Source organism: Hipposideros armiger, unplaced genomic scaffold, assembly GCF_001890085.2.
Source record: "Hipposideros armiger isolate ML-2016 unplaced genomic scaffold, ASM189008v1 scaffold_1229, whole genome shotgun sequence".
Lineage (NCBI taxonomy): Eukaryota > Metazoa > Chordata > Mammalia > Chiroptera > Hipposideridae > Hipposideros > Hipposideros armiger.
This window is the reverse complement of record NW_017732579.1, coordinates 66,154-87,729: the sequence shown is the minus strand read 5'-3', so window position 1 is coordinate 87,729 and position 21,576 is coordinate 66,154. Positions and strand designations below refer to the sequence as shown.

At 39.5% G+C, this 21,576-nt stretch overlaps 1 protein-coding gene across 1 annotated transcript in view; it reads right to left on the bottom strand.

Annotated features, from left to right (window-relative positions):
* Positions 1–281: 281 nt before the first annotated feature.
* ZNF484 (zinc finger protein 484) overlaps positions 282–21,576 on the bottom strand; it is a 72,669-nt gene continuing 51,374 nt past the window's right edge. Inside the window, 3 exon segments of the mRNA XM_019633041.1 lie at positions 282–3,627; positions 13,033–13,128; positions 13,406–13,532. Coding sequence (XP_019488586.1) covers positions 1,355–3,627; positions 13,033–13,128; positions 13,406–13,532 — 2,496 coding nt within the window. The 3' untranslated portion in view covers positions 282–1,354.

Here is a 21,576-nt window from a genome sequence, read left to right as displayed (position 1 = left end):
GGTTTAATAAGAGTATTCTTACAAATGTGCTTCTATATCAGGGGTCGGCAAAGTTTTGAAATGGAAGAGCTGCCAGGGGTCAGCAAACTGTGGCTTGTATGCATGTGGCTCTGAAATAAAATTGAAAATGAAAATAAAACTATCATAGTTTCATTTATAAAATTTTTAAAGGATATTCACATAATGGTGATTATGTAAAAATATATTTATGGCTCTCAAATAATTTTTAAATTGTTGTGAGAGACAGGAATGGCTCTTCTAGGGGTCGGCAAACTTTTGAGACAGAACATACCCAAAGAGCCACATGTGACTCGCTAGCTGCAGTTTGCTGAACCCTGTTCTATGTTATATCTTCTAAGAAAAGCTCAAATGTAAGACAATTGTGTCCCACAATTACCTAGCATGTAATGAATATGTAGAGAAATCATTAATAAAATTGGAAGGCAAGCATTCTAAGTTTTAAAACCCATTTTCTTGTCTCTTTTTTCAAACAGAAATCAGCAAGAAAGAATGGGTTTCTGTGGACAAGGCTGAGAATCCAAAGTGCTGATATCTAGATCTTTAACCTATGGCTAAGTTTCATGAGCTCAGGGCCAGTGCTAAGGTGACAGGCTGTCTATGGGGCAGCTGCTTACATCACTGATCACTCTTGGAATATAAGCTGGGAGCACTTTTACTTTTGGATGTGAGTTACCTGCTGCCATGGCAAAGAATTAATAAATGAGAGAACATACTGGTTACCTAAAGATGCCTATAAATATTCAGATAAGCCTGTGGTTCTGATTTGCCAATCTCAAGTCAAATTGTACATTTAAAATTTTCTTATCCAAGTTTCCACACACTAATAGACACTATAAATAATAAATAATAGTAATTTCCCGAAGAAAAGAAAAATATGTACACTCCCTTGTGTCTCTAATGTTAATTTTCACAAAAACTTCTGGCTTTTCATTATAGACCTGAATTGTATATACTTTTGCCTTAATTTCAGTGTTTTTAGGGTTTTTAGACAATGAAAACTTTTCTTAGCACTCTACTCACTAAGAAATTCATTTGATCAATACTACATATTTTTGCTACCCAGGGCAAACTCAACAGCCCTGAAGTTATAAAACTGCTTATCCAATATGTGAAACAAGAAAGATTGCCAAGTTATCTCCTTGCATATTTACTATTATTTGCAGGAGCTTGACAATTCCAGTATCTGTCAAATAACCAAGCACAACCATTATACATTGCTTAAACACTTTCTCCAAAATGTCTCCCCATATGTGTAACTAAACATCTGCTATGTGACCGATATTCATACTTCTGAGTAGATAGAGGAAAGTTGGCTTTGGTTACCTCCTGCTTCTTAGTTAAGCTGTAGCATTTCACAACCTGTATCCCCACACCATGATTGTGACACTGAGCATTCTATTTCCCCAGTATCAGATGTCTGATGTATATTGAGTTGTGGCTTCCAGTTGAAGGCTTTCCTAAAGTCACTGCATTTATAGGGTTTCTGTTTATTATGAATTTTCTGGTGTTTAATAAGATTTGATCTGATGGTGAAGGCCTTTCCACATTCAGCACATATATATGGTTTCTCTCCTGTGTGAATTCGCTGATGCTCATGGAGCTGTGACTTCTTTATAAAGGCTTTCCCACAGTCACTGCATTCATAGGGTTTCTCTCCAGTGTGAATTCTCCGATGTCGGTTTAAGTGGGACTTCTGGATGAAGGACTTCCCACATTCAGTACAAATATAGGGCTTCTCTCCTGTATGAATTCTTCGATGCATAATTAGTGTTGATTTTCTTGCAAAGGCTTTGCCACATTCACTGCACTCATAATGTCTTTCTCCAGTATGAGACTGCTGATGTATATGGAGGCCTGACTTCCGAGTGAAGGCTTTTCCACAGTCACTGCATTTATATGGTTTCTCTCCGGTATGAATTTTCTGGTGTGTAAAGAGATTTGATCTGTCAGTGAAGGCCTTTCCACATTCAGCACATCTGTAAGGTTTCTCTCCTGTGTGAATTTGCTGATGTACATGGAGTTGTGATTTCTTAGTAAAGGATTTCCCACAGTCACGGCATTCATAAGGTTTCTCCCCAGTATGAATTCTCTCATGTGTAATAAAATGTGACTTGTGGAAAAAGGCCTTCCCACATTCAGTGCAAACATAGGGTCTTTCCCCTCTATGAGTTCTCTGGTGCACACTTAGTGTTGACTTCTGAATGAATTCTTTCCCACATTCACTGCACTCATAATGTCTCTCTCCAGTATGACATTTCTGATGTATCCTGAGCCGTGACTTCCAGGTGAATGATTTTCCACAGTCACTGCATTTATAGGGCTTCTCTCCAGTATGAATTTTTTGGTGCTTAATCAGATTTGACCTGTCAGTAAAGGCCTTCCCACATTCAGTACAGATATAGGGTCTTTCTCCAGTGTGAATTTTCTGGTGTATAATGAGATTTGTCTTATGGGTAAAGACCTTCCCACATTCTGAACATATAAAGGGATTCTTTCCTGTGTGAATTCGCTGATGCACATGGAGATGTGACTTCTTTATAAAGGCTTTCCCACAGTCACTGCATTCATAGGGTTTCTCTCCAGTATGAATTATCTCATGTGTAATAAGATGTGACTTCCGAATAAAGGCTTTCCCACATTCAGTACATACATATGGTTTTTCTCCCGTATGAATTTTCTGATGCATACTTAGTGTTGACTTCCTTGTGAAGGCTTTTCCACATTCAGTACATTCAAAGTGTTTCTCCACAGTATGAATTTTTTTATGTATATTGAGGTTTGAATTCTGAGATATGTTTTTTCCACATTCAATGTGTTCATACAGTTTTTCTCCAGAATGAATTCCTTGGAATCTGAACAGATCTGACTTCTGGATAAATGCTTTTATGTATTCACTGCATTTATAGTGATTCTCTGTGCATATATAACTTTCCTCTCCTGTGTAAACCTTCTGAGGTACAGCAAGTTGGGACTTCTGAGAGAAGATTGTCTCACATTTGCTGCATTCACATTTCTCTTCAGTATAAATACTATCATGTGCAAAGAGGTGTGACTTCTGGGTGAAAGTGTTTACACAATAAGAAAGTAAATAGAGGTTCTCTCCATTATGAATTTTTTTATGTTGAATGAGAGCTTTCTTATGACTCAGAAGTTTCTCACATTGATTACATTCACAAGCATTCATTTCTGTATGAGAATTCATATAAGTAAAACTATTACCATATTCAATAATCTTATAAAGATTTTTTGTTTCATTGTTTCTATTACAATTACATAAGCTTACAAAAGGCTTCAAACTCTTTCCAAATGAGTCATAGTTATGGAGTCTTCTTGAAGTAACAAGGTATGTGTTTACATGAACTATTTTCCCAATGTTCTTATATTCATAATCCCTCTCATTAGCTAGTGTTTTCTTGTTGATGGAGGCAATGTGACGTAAATGTTTGTTCTGGTTTTTCTCACATCTTCCTATCTGTTCATCATCTTGCCACAATTCTTCTAAAATGGAATATGGATCTTCTCTTGTAAAGAGATAAATTCTCTCAAACTGGATTGAAACTTCTTCAGATATTCCCTGTTGTGAAGTTTCAGAACAAATATCCCCATCTGAAACAGAAAGAAAAAAAAAACACACAAATAACAGTAAACAGACCATAGGTAGAATAAAATATAGAGTTGATTCAGAGTGAACACAGAGAAATGGGGGAAGTTCTATATAAATATAATAAATATATAAAAATATAAAATATGTATAAATATATGTATAGTAACATTTATATATAATATATAGTAATAAATGAGCACTTACATTATATTTACTGTATGATAAAGAATAGCATTTAGATGTGCCAGGAATTATTCTAAGTTCTTTATCAACTAATTTAAATATAATCACAACCTGGGCCGGCTGAGTGGCGCGTTGGTTAAGAACTGGCTTGGGATGCCAGAGGGCCCGAGTTCGGATCCCACATATGAGAACCAGTGACACTGCCCTCTGCAGCTAAGATGGTGAACGGGAGCCCAGGACCTGGAGTTGGGCTGCCATGGGTCCCCGGCGACTGTGTAGGCTGCAGTCCTCTGCTGCAGTGGGCTGCCATAAACTACCGTTTGTAGCCAGCAGCCAGCGTGAGCGGCCAGCAGCTGCCGTGAGCGGTTGTCCAATGGCTGGAGTCTGACTGCCTCGCCCGGGAAGAGCGCAATGATGGTACCAGCTTGGGCCAGTGAAGCAACATCCTCCACAACTAGACTGAAGAACAAAACAACAGCAACTTGTCTGTTCCCCTCCCCCAACTCCCCAATAAATCCTTTAATAAATAAATAAATAAATAAATAAAAATAAAAAATAATCACAACCATTTGCTGTTCAAATTATTTTAATTTACTTATTTTTTATTAGTTTCAGGTGTACAAAGCAACATTATAGTTAGACAGTTAAACCACTCATAAAGTGATAACCCAACCCCCAAGCTACTACCCCTCTGACATCTTTATATAGCTATTACAATACCATCGACTAATTTCCTATGTTGTACTCCACATCCCATGACTATATATACCTAAATATTTAGTTATAGTTGACATTCAATATTATTCTACATCAGCTTCAGGTGTATAGTGCATTGGTCAGGCATCTACACAGTCTATGACATGATCCCCCTGATAAATCTGCCCATCTGGCACCTTACATGATCTTTATAACATTGTTGATTATATTCCCCATACTGTATTAACTATCAATTTGTATTTCTTAATGCCTTCACCTTTTTCTCCCTGTCCCAACCCCATTCCCATCTATCACCCTGATCTAGTACCAATCTGGACCATACATAGTTATTACAATATTATTGACTATATTCCTTATGCTATACCCTACATCTCCATGACTACTGTGTAACAACAAATTTGTACTTCTTAATCCCTTCCTTAACCCCCCTTTCACCCATCCTTAACCCCCCTCCCATCTTAAAAAAGTCCCTCTAAGAGTCCTTGTAATGCTGGTTTGGTGGTGATGAACTCTTTCAGCTTTTTTCTTGTCTGGGAAGCTCCTTATCTGTCCTTCAACTCTAAATGACAGCCTTGCTGGGTAGAGCAATCTTGGTTGTATGTCGTTGCCTTTCATCACTTGGAATATTTCCTGTCACTCCCTTCTTGCCTGCAAAGTTTCTGTTGAGAAATCAGCTGCCAATCTTGTGGGGGCTCCCTTGAAGGTAACTAACTGCTTTTCTCTTGGTGCTTTTAAGATTCTCTTTGTATTAAACTTTTGGCATTTTAATTATGATGTGTCTTGGTGTTGGCCTCTTTGGGTTTATTTTGTTTGGGACTCTCTATGCTTCCTGGGCTTGTATGTCCATTTCCTTCACCAGGTTAGGGAAGTTCTCTCTCATTATTTCTTCAAATAGGTTTTCAATTCCGTGATCTCTCTCTTCTCCTTCTGGTACTCCTAAAATGCGAATGTTGGTATGCTTGACATTGTCCTGGAGGTCTCTTAAACTCTCCTCAATTTTTTGGATTCTTTTCTCTTTTTGCTGTTCTAGTTGGGTGTTTTCTGCTACCTTACCATCTACATTGCTGGTTGGATCCTGTTTCATCTAATCTGTAATATATCAATGTAATATATTGACTCCCTGTAATATATTCTTCATTTCCATTACTGTATTATTTATTTCTGACTGGTTCTTTTTCATGGTTTCCATCTTCATTTTTTCTGCTTCCTATCTCTCTGTTGAAGTTCTCCCTGAGATCATTGAGCATTCTTATAACCAATGTTTGGAATTCTGCATCTGATAGATTGCTTATCTCTGTTTTGCTAGTTCTTTTCCTAGAGCTTTGTTCTGTTCTTTTATTTGGGACATGTTTCTTTGTCTCCTTATTTTGACTGCCTACCTGTGTTTGTTTCTTTTTATTAGGCAGGGCTGCTATGTGTTCTAGTCTTAGTAGAGTGGCCTTATATAGTAGGTGTGCTGTGGGGTTCAGTGGCACAGTCTTTCTGGTCCCCTGAGCCATGCACTCCAGGTGTGTCCCTTGTGTGTGCCCTCCTCTTGTAGTTGATCCTTGGTTGATAATTGCACATCAGTAGGGGGGACTGACCCTTGGGCTCACTGGTTATGAGGACTGGCCTTGACTACAGCGGAAGAGCTGTGGTACAGGGGCTGATCCTATGGAGCAGGATCTGCCTCAGCAGGACTTTAGTGCCTGACCAATTCACCCATGGGTGTGTCGTACTTGGAAGTGCCTGGGTAATGCTCCAGTTCATTTTGAAGCTGGCCACTGGGGGCACCAGCCCCGGGACCACCTTGGAGGGGATTCGCTGTAGATCAAGTTAAGCCACAGCCCATGCCACATCCGGGGCCACCCAGCTGGAGCCAGAAAGGAATCCGCAGATGACTGCCACCTCTGCTGTGCTTGGAAGCACCTTGAAAGGCCAAGCCGCAAACCAAGGTCGGCTGCTGCTAATACCCCACTTAGGGCCGCTCAGCCAGAGGGACAGGACATATTCAAGGCAGATGCTTCTTGTGTGGGTTCTGCAAACCTTTGAGAGACCCTAGGAAAGTCTGCAACTTGAGCCAAGGCAGGCAGTCTGCACATAAAAGCCACTGAAAGCAGGCTGGGTGTGCCCGAAAGTTGGGCTGGGCCAAGGTCTCAAATCACCAGGGCATAGTGAAGAGTCAGCGGAGGCTCAGAAACAGCAGCCACCAGTCTTCACATGCCGGGAATGGGGAGGGCTCAGCAAAGAAACAATGACCTCTGCCAGGTCCTCCGTCAGGAGAAAGCTGCCCTTCCAACCCCTGTCCCAAGCCACACAACTCAGTTCCCCACCATGTGTCCCTGCCACCTTTCCAGTTGCTGCCCCAGTGCTGGAGCTCAGAGCCAGTGATTCCACTGATGGGTAAGTCCGTGCACAGTCCCTTTAAGAGAAGCACCTGTGAGTGCAACTGTACTCTCTCACTCAGTAACCATTTCCACTGGTTTTCACAACCAGAAATTATGGGGACTTCTCTCCCTGGCACTGGAACCCTGGGCTGGAATCTCTCACTCCTTTAGGAGATGGGGGACCCCCACAGCCAAAATAGCCCTTTCAATCTTTAATGGTCACACATGGGTGTGGGACCAGTCTGCTCCACGTTTGTGACCTTCCTACCAGTCTGGAGGTGGCTTCTTCTGCAAGTCCTTAGTTGAAAGGCTTCAGTTCAGCTCGATATTAGGCAATTCTCAATAATGGCTGTTTTGTAGATTTGTTGTAATTTTGATGTGGTTGTGAGAGAAGGTAAACACAGTATTTACCTACTGTGCCATCTTGGTTGTCCCTTTGCTGTTCGAATTATTATTGACCCTATTTTACAGAAGAGGAAATTGAGCCTCAGAAGAGGTAAGTAACTTTTCCAAATAAAGTGTTTAGTAATTGGGGAAGATGAAATTCAAACCAAAGCACATCAGTTCTATGTATGCAGCATAACTACATAATAAGGTCTCAGAAGAACAAAGTGACAAACTATGAGGCTTAAAAGAAGTATTTCTGAATCTAGATTCTTATTATCCTTTATCTATAAATCTTCACTAATCATCCTGCTTTCTTTTTTTCCTATAAACCACTGTGATTTCAATAACAACTACTGTAGCTTCTGTCATCAGTAGCCAGGCAGTAAATAGCCACCTGTGATTTAATTCTTTATCCCTGGTTTGGAGTGCAGAGACACATGCATCTAATAGGAAGCATATAATAGCAGAAAGCCATCAGAAGCAGAGAATGGAAGTCTCTGTCCCTTTCCTTCAACAATATTAAGATTGTAGCCAAGCACGTGGTTTCCTCAGAACAACAGGTCTATCTAACCTCATCTGCCATTGGGAGAAGCCAAATGATTCACTTCTTACCAATTAAATGGGAGTAAAATATTATATTTGTTGTGACAAGGCCAATATATTAAGGAATTGGGTGTTTCTCCCACCACCCTCTTCTTTCCCACTGGCTCTGTTCCAAACTGGCAGCATCCAGTTCTGCTCATATGCAACTGGCAATGCCCTAGGCTGAGGTCAGAAAACTACAACCCTCAGGCTAAATCCAGGTCTCTACCCAAAAGCTAAGAATGGATTTTGTGTTTTTGAATGCTTGAAAAAAATCAAAAGAAAAATAATACTTCATGACACATGAAAATTACATGAAATTTAAATTTCCATACCCTTAAAGTTCTTAATGAAAACAGTCACACACATTCATTGATTTATTATAGCTGCTTTGGGGCTACCACTGAAGAATTGAGTAGTTATGCCAGCAATCTTATGGCTCACAAAGCCTAGAATATTTACTTCTGGATCTTTACAGAAAATGTTTGCCAAACCGAGTCAGGGGATGGTGGTGCAATGACTTTCTAGAAACTTTGTTCCTGAATGGCCTGGAAGACCTGGACCACTCACCTTGGAGCTGTCATGTTTCTTAGGTTCTCCTAATGACAGGAGATTGGCTTTACTCCAATATACCATTCTTGCCCAGAATAAGAATCAATAATATTTCAAATTCTGGAATAGATTCTCAGGAAATGTTTATGTAAAAACTAGATTATACTATTATCTTATTCTACTAGAGTTCTTGAATATACTTGTAGATACAGTCTAACCTCATATGCATTTTACTCTTTCTAGAGCTTTGCATTTTCCCAAACACATTCTTTAACTGTTATATTACATTTTTACTCATACACATTAATGGCTTTCATTAATCTTGAGGCATCTCATACAAGATTCCTAAATATGAATTTTTATCTTTTGCAATCTTTCATATTCTTTTTTTTTAAGATTTTTTTATTGGGGAATCAGGGAAAGGGAACAGATAAGTTGCTGTCCTTTAGTTCTTCAGTCTAGTTGTGGAGAACATCGCTTCACTGGCCTATGTTGGTATTGTGATCATTGTGCTCTTCCTGGCTGAGGCAGTCGGTCTCCAGCCATTGGACGGCCGCTCACGGCAGCTTGCAGGAGCTCTCGCTGGCTGCCAGCCACTGATGGTAGCTCACAGCAGCCCACTGCAGCAGGGGCTGCAGCCTACACTTTCACCGGCCATTCATGGCAGCCCAGCACCAGGTCGAGCTGTTGTTCACCATCTTAGCTATAAGGGGTGCAGCGTTATTGGGCCATGTGGGAACTGAACCGGCAGCTCTGCTGCTCAGAGCTCACATCCCAAGCCAACTCTTAACCAACTGAGCCACTCGGCCAGCCCCTCACATTCTTTAACTTACAAATCTATTGCTATGTCTGACATCATTTACATTACTACCAACAATGTTCAATGTAAAAAAGTTACTCCTGTGTTAAAAAGTTTAATTATATACAATTCCTGTCACTACTCATCCAATAAAATACAAAATCATAATTCAGGCCAATGGTATGTGTATTTGCAAGCTATCTTTCAACTAATCACAAGTCTATTTTATTACTAAATCCAAACATACATTATTTTCCTTTTCCCCATTAAGCTTCTTTTTGCTAATCCTGTTTCTATTCAAAATTCATTGTCTTCACAGAATATTTAGGGTTCTATGCTCTAAAAACTAATCTGAAATCTCAGCACAACTCCAGGAAAGCTTTCTTTTCTTTTAACAAACAAAAAAAAAAGACCAGATATTCTGAGCCACTCATACTTAATTGGCATAATCAAATTGAGCCATAACAAAAGCTTAGTGTACAAAGCCTGCAATTTTAAGCACTGCATGTAGTTATATTACCTTTGCATTTATAATTATTGGTCTTTGAATTGTTCCTAGCAGAAAAAATTTCAAGTCCCTCTGAAACAGCAGAATAAACCTCTTCTGCCACATCAGATAAAGTCAAGAATTTAATTCAAGAATATTACTAAATATTCTCTACAGAAACATTGGGAGAAAACAAGGGTAAAAGACTCAGTTATCACATCACTTAATGTAGTTTTCTCTGAATGTATGTGGGTTGGAGAATAAGAATAGGGGAAAATCAATGTATGCCATAATAGGTTCAATTCAGGATGTGAAACCTGAGCACAAAATATAAGTATGTGTAGTATCTGAATAAGCAGATAAAATATTCAAAGTGTCAGGTGCAGGGGGATCACAAAAGAAAATGTTAAAATAAAGTAAATATGACTATGGAAAGTAGACAAATGTAAAGTACAAATATGAATCATGTTCTTTCTTCAGCTTACAAACCCATTGAGAGAAGAATTTGTCATGTGTTAGATAATAACATATCTACTATAACATTGGACTTAGGTCTTCACATGGGTTCTTTGTGCTTTATTCCTTAGGATGTAGTGGCCTCCTTGGAGCAACAGTTCAGCCTGATGATGCAAGCAGAATTCTCAGTGTTGGTTGATGTGCTGTACAGTCCAGAAGTTCTGTTCCCTGAGGAGAGTGACTGAATTTTGTGACTGAATGTCTAAACCATTCTGCAATTTGGTCTCTAATCCTGCTTGAGTGACTAGGCCACTTTTGCAGTTTAAACTCTGACTCTGTCTATCTAACAAACTGCATTCCTTGCACTATCCATGTCACTACAAAACGTATTAGTTTATTTTCCAGACTCCAAGGGAAACTGCGGCATTGGCCTCAGCCTTGTGACCCCCCTCCCCTGCTGATTACATCTTTTTTTTTTAATTGGGGAATTGGAGGTGTGTTTTAAAGTGTCCCTAAATCATCCTCCATCATGACAACGCTCTGTGTCACACATCGCTTCTGATATATGGCAATTTCTGTCCAAAAAAACATAACATTACAGTGTGTTCTCATCCACCTTATTCACCGGATCTCGCACCGTGCAACTTATGGCTCTTCCCCAAAGTCAAAATGATTCAGGACATCGAGGCAGACGTGACAGCACAACTAAAGACAGTCACGAAAGAGGACTTCCAGAACTGCTTCAGAAAGTGGCAAGAATGATGGGATAAGTGTGTTCGAAGCAAGGGGGAGTATTTTGAGGGGGATTAATGACAATGTCTCTTTTACTGTAATAAATTTTTTATTTAAACATACACTATGTTGTTTGATCACACCTTGAATATCAATACTACAGGATGCTATGCTTCAGTTAAAAGCAATAAACCAAAAATATACATTGCAAATTGAACCACTTTAGTGGAGAGAAAAAAAACACAACTGAGTGAGCTATATAGCACAGTCCCATTTCTACAAAAAAAATACAAATAATTTGGGCTGGCCAGGGGGCACAGTTGTTTAAAGCATGAGCTCTGAGCAACAGGGTTGCTGGTTCAATTCCCACATGGGCCAGTGAGCTGCACCTGAGCTGAGCTGCCACTGAGCTGCCAATGGGTGGCTGGATGGTTCCGCTGTACAAGGTTGCCAGATCGACTCCCACATGGGATGGTGGGCTGTGCCCTGTCCCCCAAAACTAAGATTGAACACAGCATCTTGAGCTGAGCAGTTGCTCAGCTGGTGAGAGTGCATGCTTTTAACAGCAAGGTTGCCGGTTCGACTCCTGCATGGGATGGTGGGCTGCGTGCTCCCCATACCCCCCGAAACTAGATTGAAAGTGGTGACTGGACTTGGAGCTGACCTTGCGCCCTACACAACTAAGATTGAAGGACAACAACCTGGCTTAGAGCTGATGGGTCCTGCAAAAACACAATGTTCCCCTCCCCCAATTTTCCAACACTGTTCCTTTCCCCAATTCCCCAATAAAATCTTAAAAAAAAACAATAATTAAAATTTTACACATACCCCACAAATTCAAAGATAGGTAGAAAACATATCAAATATATAAGAGCAGCTTTATCCTCTGGAAAAGATAAAAATAAGTATGTGGAGTGAGAATTAAAAGGGATAAAGAAGAAAAAATAAGAGAGCACTATCTTATGAGAAACACATTGATAATGAAATTGAATACTTAATGAGAGCTAGAATGAGGCCAATTTCCTACACACAGGTACAAAAGTTTTTTGTAAAATATCAAAGTAAATAAATTAGAGACCAAGTCAGTGTTGTGTGACACCTGCCAAGTGGGAAGAAAATGTCAGTAACTATAATTGATAATGTAATATACAGAAAAAGCTGTCCCCAAGTGGTACCCTCAAAGTTAACAGTAGGAGGAGAGGCATGGGAGATAATAATAATAAAATAAGGCCATCACTAGATGACAATTCTGAAGCATTAAGAGGAGAGAAAATGAAAAAAAACCCAGCAAGAGTGTGATCCACAATAATTTTTTTTAAAGATTTTATCAGGGAATTGGGGAATAGAACAGTGTTGGACAATTGGGGGAAGGGAACATTGTGTTTTTCCAGGATGCATCAGCTCCAAGTCAAGTTGTTGTCCTTCAGCCTTAGTTGTGGAGGGTGCAGCTCAGCCCCAAGTCCAGTCACCACTTTCAATCTAGTTGCAGGGGGGCACAGCCCACCATCGCGCTCTCACCAGCTGAGCCATCTGGCTGCCCATTAGCACCTCAGCAGCAGCTCAGCTCAGACGCAGCTCACTGGCCCATGTGGGAATTGAACTGGCGACCCTGTTGCTCAGAGCTTGCACTCTTAACCAACTGTGCCACCCGGCCGGCCCCACAATAATTTTTTTAAAAAGCAAATCTATGAGTGTCTGAATGTGTAAAAAAAAGGGGGGGGGGTTAAGATCTTGATGGAATAAAAAGAATTAACATGGTAGAGAAAAGGAAAGAAAGCAAAAACACAAGACACTAAGGATTCAAAGTACCAGTAATTTATTGTACATTCTCTCCTAAAATGTCAAGTAAAGAACACACTGATATGTGAAAGGACCTTAAAACGTTAAGAAAGGAAAAAAACTGTATTAAAATTATAATAGTCAATATATACCAATAATAAAAGATGAATACAAGTTATGTGTATACACTTTTTTGGCACCCCCAGTATATCCAAGGGACCAATATCAATTCTTTCCATGTAGTTCCAATAGATCAGAATGTTACAGACATGTCATATTAATAGCCCTTCAAAGTTGCCAGCCTCTGACAGCATAACTACAGTTCAGTTGTACTGCCTCCCATGCATGCTATTGGTTCAGTACTCACTTAGACAGCTGTGACTTGAGGTTTCATCATCTAACACACATGGCTTTTCTACTTACTCCAAGTTGAAAATGACTTCTGGTTTGGGAACTTCACACCCTATTAACAGGAAATGATAGAAGGCTTAGTTTGATACCATACAATGCAGCATTCTATTTACTTTTCAGCAAAGTTCATGGGAAACAGCAGTATATTCATAATACCCAACAGATTATTAAAAACACAGGGCAAAATATGGACAAAAATTTACACACTTACAATGTCTCTCAGCTATACAAGTCCTGCATACCTCAGAGATCCCACAGACTCAGAAATTCTGTGGGAAAGAAAACATACATGATTAAGAACAGCCTTATACCCAGCAGAGCATGCTTACCCACTGAGATCAAGTTGAAATAGTTTTCCAGCATTACATCCCTGTATAGGCTTTTCTGAGCGAAGTTTAATTGTTGCCACTCCTCCCTGCTGAAGTCTACAATTACATCCTTGAATGACACAAATCCCTGTGAAAATGTAAAGTATCAATGTAAAGTGTCAGGATTGCAGGATGGAAACAAGATATATAGAAACTTTTAATAATTTTTAACATGATACAACATAGAAGGTTCCCATGAAAAATCTACCTTTTATATTATTATTTTGAAAGAAAAAATAAATCATTAAAAATATTGTGCCATTCTTTCTGTGGTACTGATAATATTCTGGGCGTCCCCATCCCCCTCCATCCCCTCCTCAAGCCATTATTCTCAGTCTAGTTGTGGAGGATGCAGATCACTGGCCCATGTTGGTATTATGATCATTGTGCTCTACCTGGCTGAGGCAGTCAATCACTGGCAGTCAGCCAGCTAATCACACTGGCCACCAGCCACTCACAGCAGCCCAAGGCAGCTCACGCCGGCCGTCAGCCACTGAAGACAGCGCAGCTCCAGGCCAAGCCGTTGTTCACAATCTTAGCTGTAGAGGGCGCAGCTTACTGGCGCAGTTTACTGGCCCATGTGGGAATTGAATCGGCAACATTGTTGTTCAAAACTTGTGCTTTAACCAACTAAGTTATCTGGCCACCCTGGGGGTTTCTTTTGGTTGTTTTATTTCTATCTATGGTTATATAAGAATAAGCTGTGAAAATTGATCATCAAGCTGAATACATATAATTAGTGCATTCTTTTCTGTGTATATCATACTTCATTAACACTTCATTTTGAAAAGAAAATATATTCTGTCATTCATTTTACACTCAATCCAGTGGGTAAGTCAATTCTTTCTTTAAAAAAAAAAATCAAAGGCCAGCCAAGTGGCTCAGTTGGTTAAGAGTTAGCTTAAGAACGTGAGGTCTAAGCAACAGGACCTCCAGTTCAATTCCCACATGGGCCAGTGATGCTGTGCCCGAGCTGAGCTGCTGCTGAGCTGCCAACATGTGGCAGGATGGCTCAGCTGGTGAGAGCATGTGCTCCTAACAACAAGATGGCATGTTCGATGGTGGGCTATGCCCACCCGCAACTAAGACTGAACTCGGGACCTTGAGCTGAGCTGCTACCCGGATGGCTCAATGGATAGAAAGCACACTCTTAACTAAGGCTGCCGGGTTCAACTCCCACATGGGAGAGTGGCTATGCCCACCCGCAACTAAGATTGTAACGAGCTGCCAACGGGCAGCCAGATGGCAACTGGCACCCTCCACAACTAAGATTGAAGAACAACAACTTGGTTGGTCCCCCTCCCCAACTCCCCAACACTGTTCCCCTCCCCCAATTCCCCAATTAAAAAAGATCATTACAATAGGTTCTTTTTTCAAAACAGTGTGGTACTGGCATAAGGATAGACATATGGAATGGAATTGGGAATCCAGAAATAAACCCTCATATATCTTGTCAATTGTTATTCAACACAGGTGTCAAAACAATTTAAAAGAAAAAAATAGGGCCTGCCGAGTGGTGCGATGGTTAAGAACTGGCTTGGAATGCCAGAGGGCCCCGGTTCGGATCCCACATATGAGGGCCAGTGACACTGTCCTCTACAGCTAAGATGCTGAACAACAGCTCAATCTGGAGCTGGGCTGCCGTGAAGTGTTAATGAAGTATGATATACACAGAAAAGATAAACAAAATTGATAAACTCTTAACCAAATACATCAAGAAAAAAAAGAAGACCCAAATAAATAAAGAAGAGATGAAAGAGAAGTGACAACTGACAATACAGAAATACAAAGGGTTATAAGAAAATACTACAAGCAATTATATGCCAACAAATTGGACAATCTGAAAAAAAAGAATAAATTCCTAGAAACATACAATCTTCCAAGACTGAATCAAGAAGAAACAGAAAATAAGAACAGACCAATTACTACTAACAAAATGGAATCAGTAGTCAAAAAACTTCAAGCAAACAAACACCCTGGACCAGATGGTATCACAGGTGAATTTTAACAAAGTCAAAGACAATGACTTAATACATATCCTTCTCAAACTATTCCAAAAAACTGAAGAGGAGGGAATGCTCCACAGCTCATTTTATGAGGCCTGCATTACCTTGATTCCAAAACTAGACAATGACAATTCAAAAAAAAGAAAATTATAAGCCAATATCCCTGATGAACATGGATGCTAAAATCCTCAACAAAATATTAGCAAACCGAATTCAACAATACATTAATAAGAATATAACATGATGAAGTAGGATTTATTCCTGGGATATAAGGTTGGTTCAATATCTGCAAATCAATTAACGTGATACACCACATAAACAAAATGAAAGATAAAAATCATATAATCATATCAAAAGATTCAGATAAAGCATTTGACAAAATCCAGCATCCATTTATGATAAAAACTCTCAGCAAAGTAGGAATAGAGGAAACATAACTCAACATAATAAAGGTCATATATGACAAACCCACAGCTAACATCATACTCAATGAGGGGAAGCTAAAAGGCTTTTCCTTAAGATATGGAACAAGACAAGGATGTCCAATTTCACCACTTTTACTCAACAGAGTATTTGGGCCGGCCGAGTGGCTCAGTTGGTTAAGAGCTTGCTCAAGAGTTTGAGCTCTGAGCAACAGCGGTTCGAGTCCAGCCCGAGCTGAGCAGCTGCTGAGCTGCCAACAGGCAGCAGGATGGCTCAGCAAAAAAAAAAAAAAAACAGAGTATTGGAAGTCCAAGCCACAGTATTCAGACCAAAAAAAAGAAAAGACATCCAAATTGTAAAGGAGGATGTAACACTGTCATTATTTGCAGATGACGTGAAAATTCTAAAGATTCCACACACAAAAACTATTAGCAGTGATAAATGAATTCAGCACAGTGCCAGAATACAAAATTAATATTTAGAAATCAATTGTATTTTTATACACCAATAACAAATTATCAGAAAGAGAAATTAAGAAAACAATCCCATTTACAACTGCATAACAAAATAAAATACCTAAGAATAAATTTAACCAAGGAGATAAAAGACCTGTGCTCGCAAAATTAGACATTGAAGAAAGAAAGTGAAGAAGATACAAATAAATGGAAGCATATACTGTGCTCATGGAAAGGAAGAATTAACAAGGTTAAAATGTCCATACTACCCAAAGCAATCTATAGATTCAATGCAATCCTTATCAAAATACCAATGGCAATTTTCACAGAACTAGAACAAGTAATCTTAAAATTTACATGGAACCACAAAGATCCTGAATAGCATTAGCAACCTTTTTTTCTTTTTTATTGGGGGAAAGTGTGTTTTTCCAGGACGATCAGCTCCAAGTCAAGTAGTTGTTTCAATCTAATTGTGGAGGGCATTTTTCCAGGACTCATCAGCTCCAAGTCAAGTAGTTGTTTCAGTTTAGATGTGGAGGGTGCAAATCAGTGGCCCATGTGGGAATCAAACTGGCAACCTTGGTGTTATGAGCACTGCACTCCAAACAACTGAGCTAATCAGCTGCCCCCATAGCAATCTTGATAAATAAGAACAGCTGGAGGTTATCAGTCTCCCTGATATCAAACTATACTACAAGTTTATAGTAATCAAAACAGCATGGTACTAGCATAAAAACAGACACATAGATCAATGGAACAGAACAAAGAGCACAGAAATAAAGCCATGCCTATATGATCATTTAATCTTTGTCAGAAGAGGCAAGAATGTACACTGGGGTAAAGACAGTTGATTTAATAAATGGCGCTGGGAAAACTGGACAAATACATGCAAAAAAAAAAGGAAACTAGTCCACCTTCCTACACTATAAAAAAAAAGAAAGGAAAAAAATAAAAACTGAAATGGGTTAAAGATTTAAATGTAAGACACAAAATCATAAAACTCCTCAAGGAAAACATAGGCAGTAAAATCTCTGACATTGCTCTTAGTAATATTTTTTTAATGTATCTCCTGGGGCAGGGAAAAACACAACAAAAAATTGGACTACATCAAACTAAAATTTTTGAACAGCAAAGGAAACCATCAACAAAGTGAAAAGACAACCTACAGATTGGGACAAGATATTTGTCAATGATACATCCAATAAGGGGTTAATAACCAAAATTTGTAATGAACTTATACTACTTAACACCCCAAAAACAATTAACAAAATAGGCAGAGGTCCTGAATAGACATTTCTCCAAAGTGAACATGCGTGTGGTTAATAGATATGTGAAAAGATGCATCAGATAAATGCAAACTAAACTTGCAATGAGATATCACCTCACACCTCTCAGAATGGCTGTCATCAATCAATCAACAAACAACAAATGTTAATGAGGATCTGGAGAAAAGGGAACTCTCATGTACTGTTGGTGGGATTATAAATTGGTACAGACATTATGAAAAACAGTATGGTGTTTCCTCAAAAAATTAAAAATAAAACTACCTTATGAACCAGCAATTCCACTCCTTGGTATTTATCCAACATAATCTAAAACATAAATTCAAAAAGATATATGCACCCCTATGTTCATTGCAGCATTATTAACAATAACCAACCTATGGAAGCAACCTAAGTGCCCATCAATATTTGAATGAATAAAGAATACATGGTACATACATACAATGGAATATTACTTGGCCTTAAAAAAAAACAACAATGAAATCTTAGCATTTTCAACAACATGGATGGACATAGAGGGTATTATATTAAGTTAAATAAGTCAGACAAAGACAAATATCATATGATGTCACTTATATGTTGAAGCTAAAGATAAAAACAAATTAACAAACAAAACAAAAACAGACTCATAGACAACAAACTGATGGTTGCCAGATGGGAGGAGGGTTGGGGGGGCTGAGTGAAAAAGGTGAAAGGTGTAAGATGTACAAATTGGTAATTACAAAATAGTTACAGGGTTGTAAAGTACAGCATAGGGAATATAGTCAATAATATTGTAATAACTATGTATGGTGTCAAGTGGGTACTAGACTTATTGAGAAGATCTCTACATAAATTCTATAAATGTCTAACTGCTATTGTATAAACATGAAATTAATATAAAATAATATTTAATGTCAATTGTAATTGAAAAATTTTAAAAAGCAGATATAAAAATAGCCAAAGGCACATGAAAAGATCTTCAATATCTTTAGTCATAAGGAATATTGAAATTTCATTGACAAATAGACACCCCTTCAAATTCATTAAGATTACTATAATAAAAAAGATGTTCAAACTATTAACCATCAGGGAAATGCACCCACTAGGATGGCTATAAAAAAGTCAGATAATAACAAGCGTTGGTGAGGAAGTAGAGAAATTAGAACCCTCATATAGTAATGGTGGAAAAGTAAAATGGTACAGCCACTTTGTACAAGTCTGGCAATTCCTTAAAAAATTAAAGATAGAGAGAGTTACAATATGACACAACAGTTCCACTTCTAGGTAAAATAAAAGTTAAAACAATTATCCACATAACAATTGTACATAAATGTTCATAGTAGCATTATTCAGTAGCAATAATAGTCAAACATAGAAACAACCCAAATGTTTGTCACCTAATGAAGGATTTAAAAATACAGTTTATCTGAAGACCTGGTATAGATGGTGGAATAAATAAACGTTGTGCTTACCTCCTCTCAGGACCATATCAAAATTACAACTAAACTACAAAAAAACCATCACCGAGAATCAACTGAAGTCTACCTGAACAGAAATCCTACAACTAAGGACACACAGAAGAAGCTTCCTCCAAACTGGTAGGAGGGGTGGAAGACACGAAAAGACTGGTGCCACACACACATGTGACCATTAAAAATCAGAAGGGATATATAAGCTTCAGAGGAACCCCCAGAGAAGCAAGGGGTCCCAGCCCCATACCAAGCTCCTGAGCCCATGGTTCCAGTGCAGGGAAGGAAGTCACCATAACTTCTGGATGTGAAAACCAGTGGAGATTGAGGCTGAGAGGGACAGAGGGCAGCTAGAGGCCCAGACGCTCCTCTTAAAGGGACCATGCATGTCCTTACTTACAGACAGACTCACTTACTTGGAGCTCCAGTGCTGGGGCAGGAGCTCAAAGGGTGCCAGCGACATATAGGGAGGAACTGAGTTGTCTGGCTTCAGGGCAAGGAGTGAAGGGGCAGCTTTCACCTGGATTAAGGAGTTGGCAGAACCCATTGTTCCCTTGTCAAGCCCTCCCCACTCCTGGCATTTCCATCAACCTGGCTAGCACCATTTATTCACCCTGATTCCCTGAGACCCTACCCCATCAAACTTACAGGCACACCCAAGCCCCCTTCAGTGGTTTTCTGTTTAAACAGCCTGTCCCGGCTCATGCTGCAGACTTTCCTAAAATCTCACAAAATCCAAACAAGCATCATCAGACTTCAGCATGTCTCATACCTCTGGCTGAGGAGCCCGAAGCCTGGCACTATTGACAGCCAGCTTCAGTTTGCAGTTTGGCCTCTGGAGGCACGTCCAAGCCCAGAACAGGCAGCAGCCATATGCAATATTGCTTTGTGGCTCATGCCAGGTGGCCTTAGGCAGAGCAGTCTGCAGCTTATCTTGGCCTGTGGTGGGGTCCTTCCTCAGGAGTCTGGAGGTTGGTACACCGATGGCCAGCTTCAGACCAAGCCAGATCATCATCCAGTTGCCTCCAGGGATGACACAGCCAAAGGGCACACTGGGCAGGCACCAGAGCCCCACTAAAACAAATCTTGCTCCATCGGTCAGCCCTTGCACAACAGTTGCTCCACTGTAGTCATGGGGACTCCTCATAACCAATCAGCTGAGGATCAATCCCTCCTATGTTGTGCAAACAGCAACCAAGCCTCAACTGAAACAGGAAGGAACACACAACCCGCACAAGGGACACACCTGGAATACCCAGCTCAGGTGACCAGGAAGACTGTGCCACTGAGCCTCACAGCACACTTACTACATAAGGCCACTGTACTAAGACTGGGAGACATAGCAGCCCTACCTAATACATAGAAACAAATATAGGGAGGCAGCCAAAATGGGAAGACAAAGAAACATTTCCCAAATAAAAGAACAGAACAAAGGTTCTGAAAAAAAAACTAAGCAAAATGGAGACAATCTACCAGACATAGAGTACAAAACACAGGTTATAAGGATGTTCAATGATCTCAGGGAGGACTTCAACAAAGAGATAGGAAACATAAAAATGAATATAGAAAACATTAAAAGAACCAGTCAGAAATAAAGAATACAATAATGGAAATGAAGAATACATTACAGGGAATCAACAGTAGATTAGATGAAGCAGAGGAAAGAAGCAGCAATTTAGAAGATAAGGTAGCAGAAAACACCCTATTAGAACAGCAAAAAAAAAAAGAAAAAAAAAGAATCTAAAATAATGAGGATAATTTAAGGGACCTCTGGGACAACATCAAGCATAACAGCATTTGCATCATAGGGGTACCAGAAGAAGAGAGAGAGCAAAGAACTGAAAACCTATTTGAAGAAAATAATGATGGAAAGCATCCCTAACCTGAGGAAGGAAATAATATACAAGCCAAGAAGTGCAGATTTGCAAACAAGATAAACCCAAAGAGGCCCACACCAAGATACATCATAATTAAAATACCAAGGTTAAAGACAAAAAGAGAATCTAAAAATCAGCAAGAGAAAAGCAAGTGAACTCCCATAAGACTATCAGCTGATTTCTCAACAGAAACTTTGCAGGGCAGAGTGATTGGCAGGAAATATTCAAAATGATGAAAAGCAAGAACCTACAACCAAGATTACTCTACCCAGCAAAGCTATCATTCAGAATTGAAGGACAGATGAAGAGCTTCCCAGACAAGAAAAAACAAAAGGAGTTCTTCTACACCAAAACCAGAATTACAAGAAATCTTAGAGGGACTTCTTGAAGATGAAAAAATTAAAAAATTAAAATCAGAAAAATAAAATGGCAATAACTATTGGGTCGTCGGAAAACTCATGACGCATTTTTGCATTGAAAAACATAGAAAAGGGCCGACCGAGTGGCGCGATGGTTAAGAACTCGCTTGGGATGCCAGAGGGCCCCGGTTCGGATCCCATATATGAGGGCCAGTGACACTGCCCTCCACAGCTAAGATGCTGAACAACAGCTCAACCTGGAGCTGGGTTGCCATGAG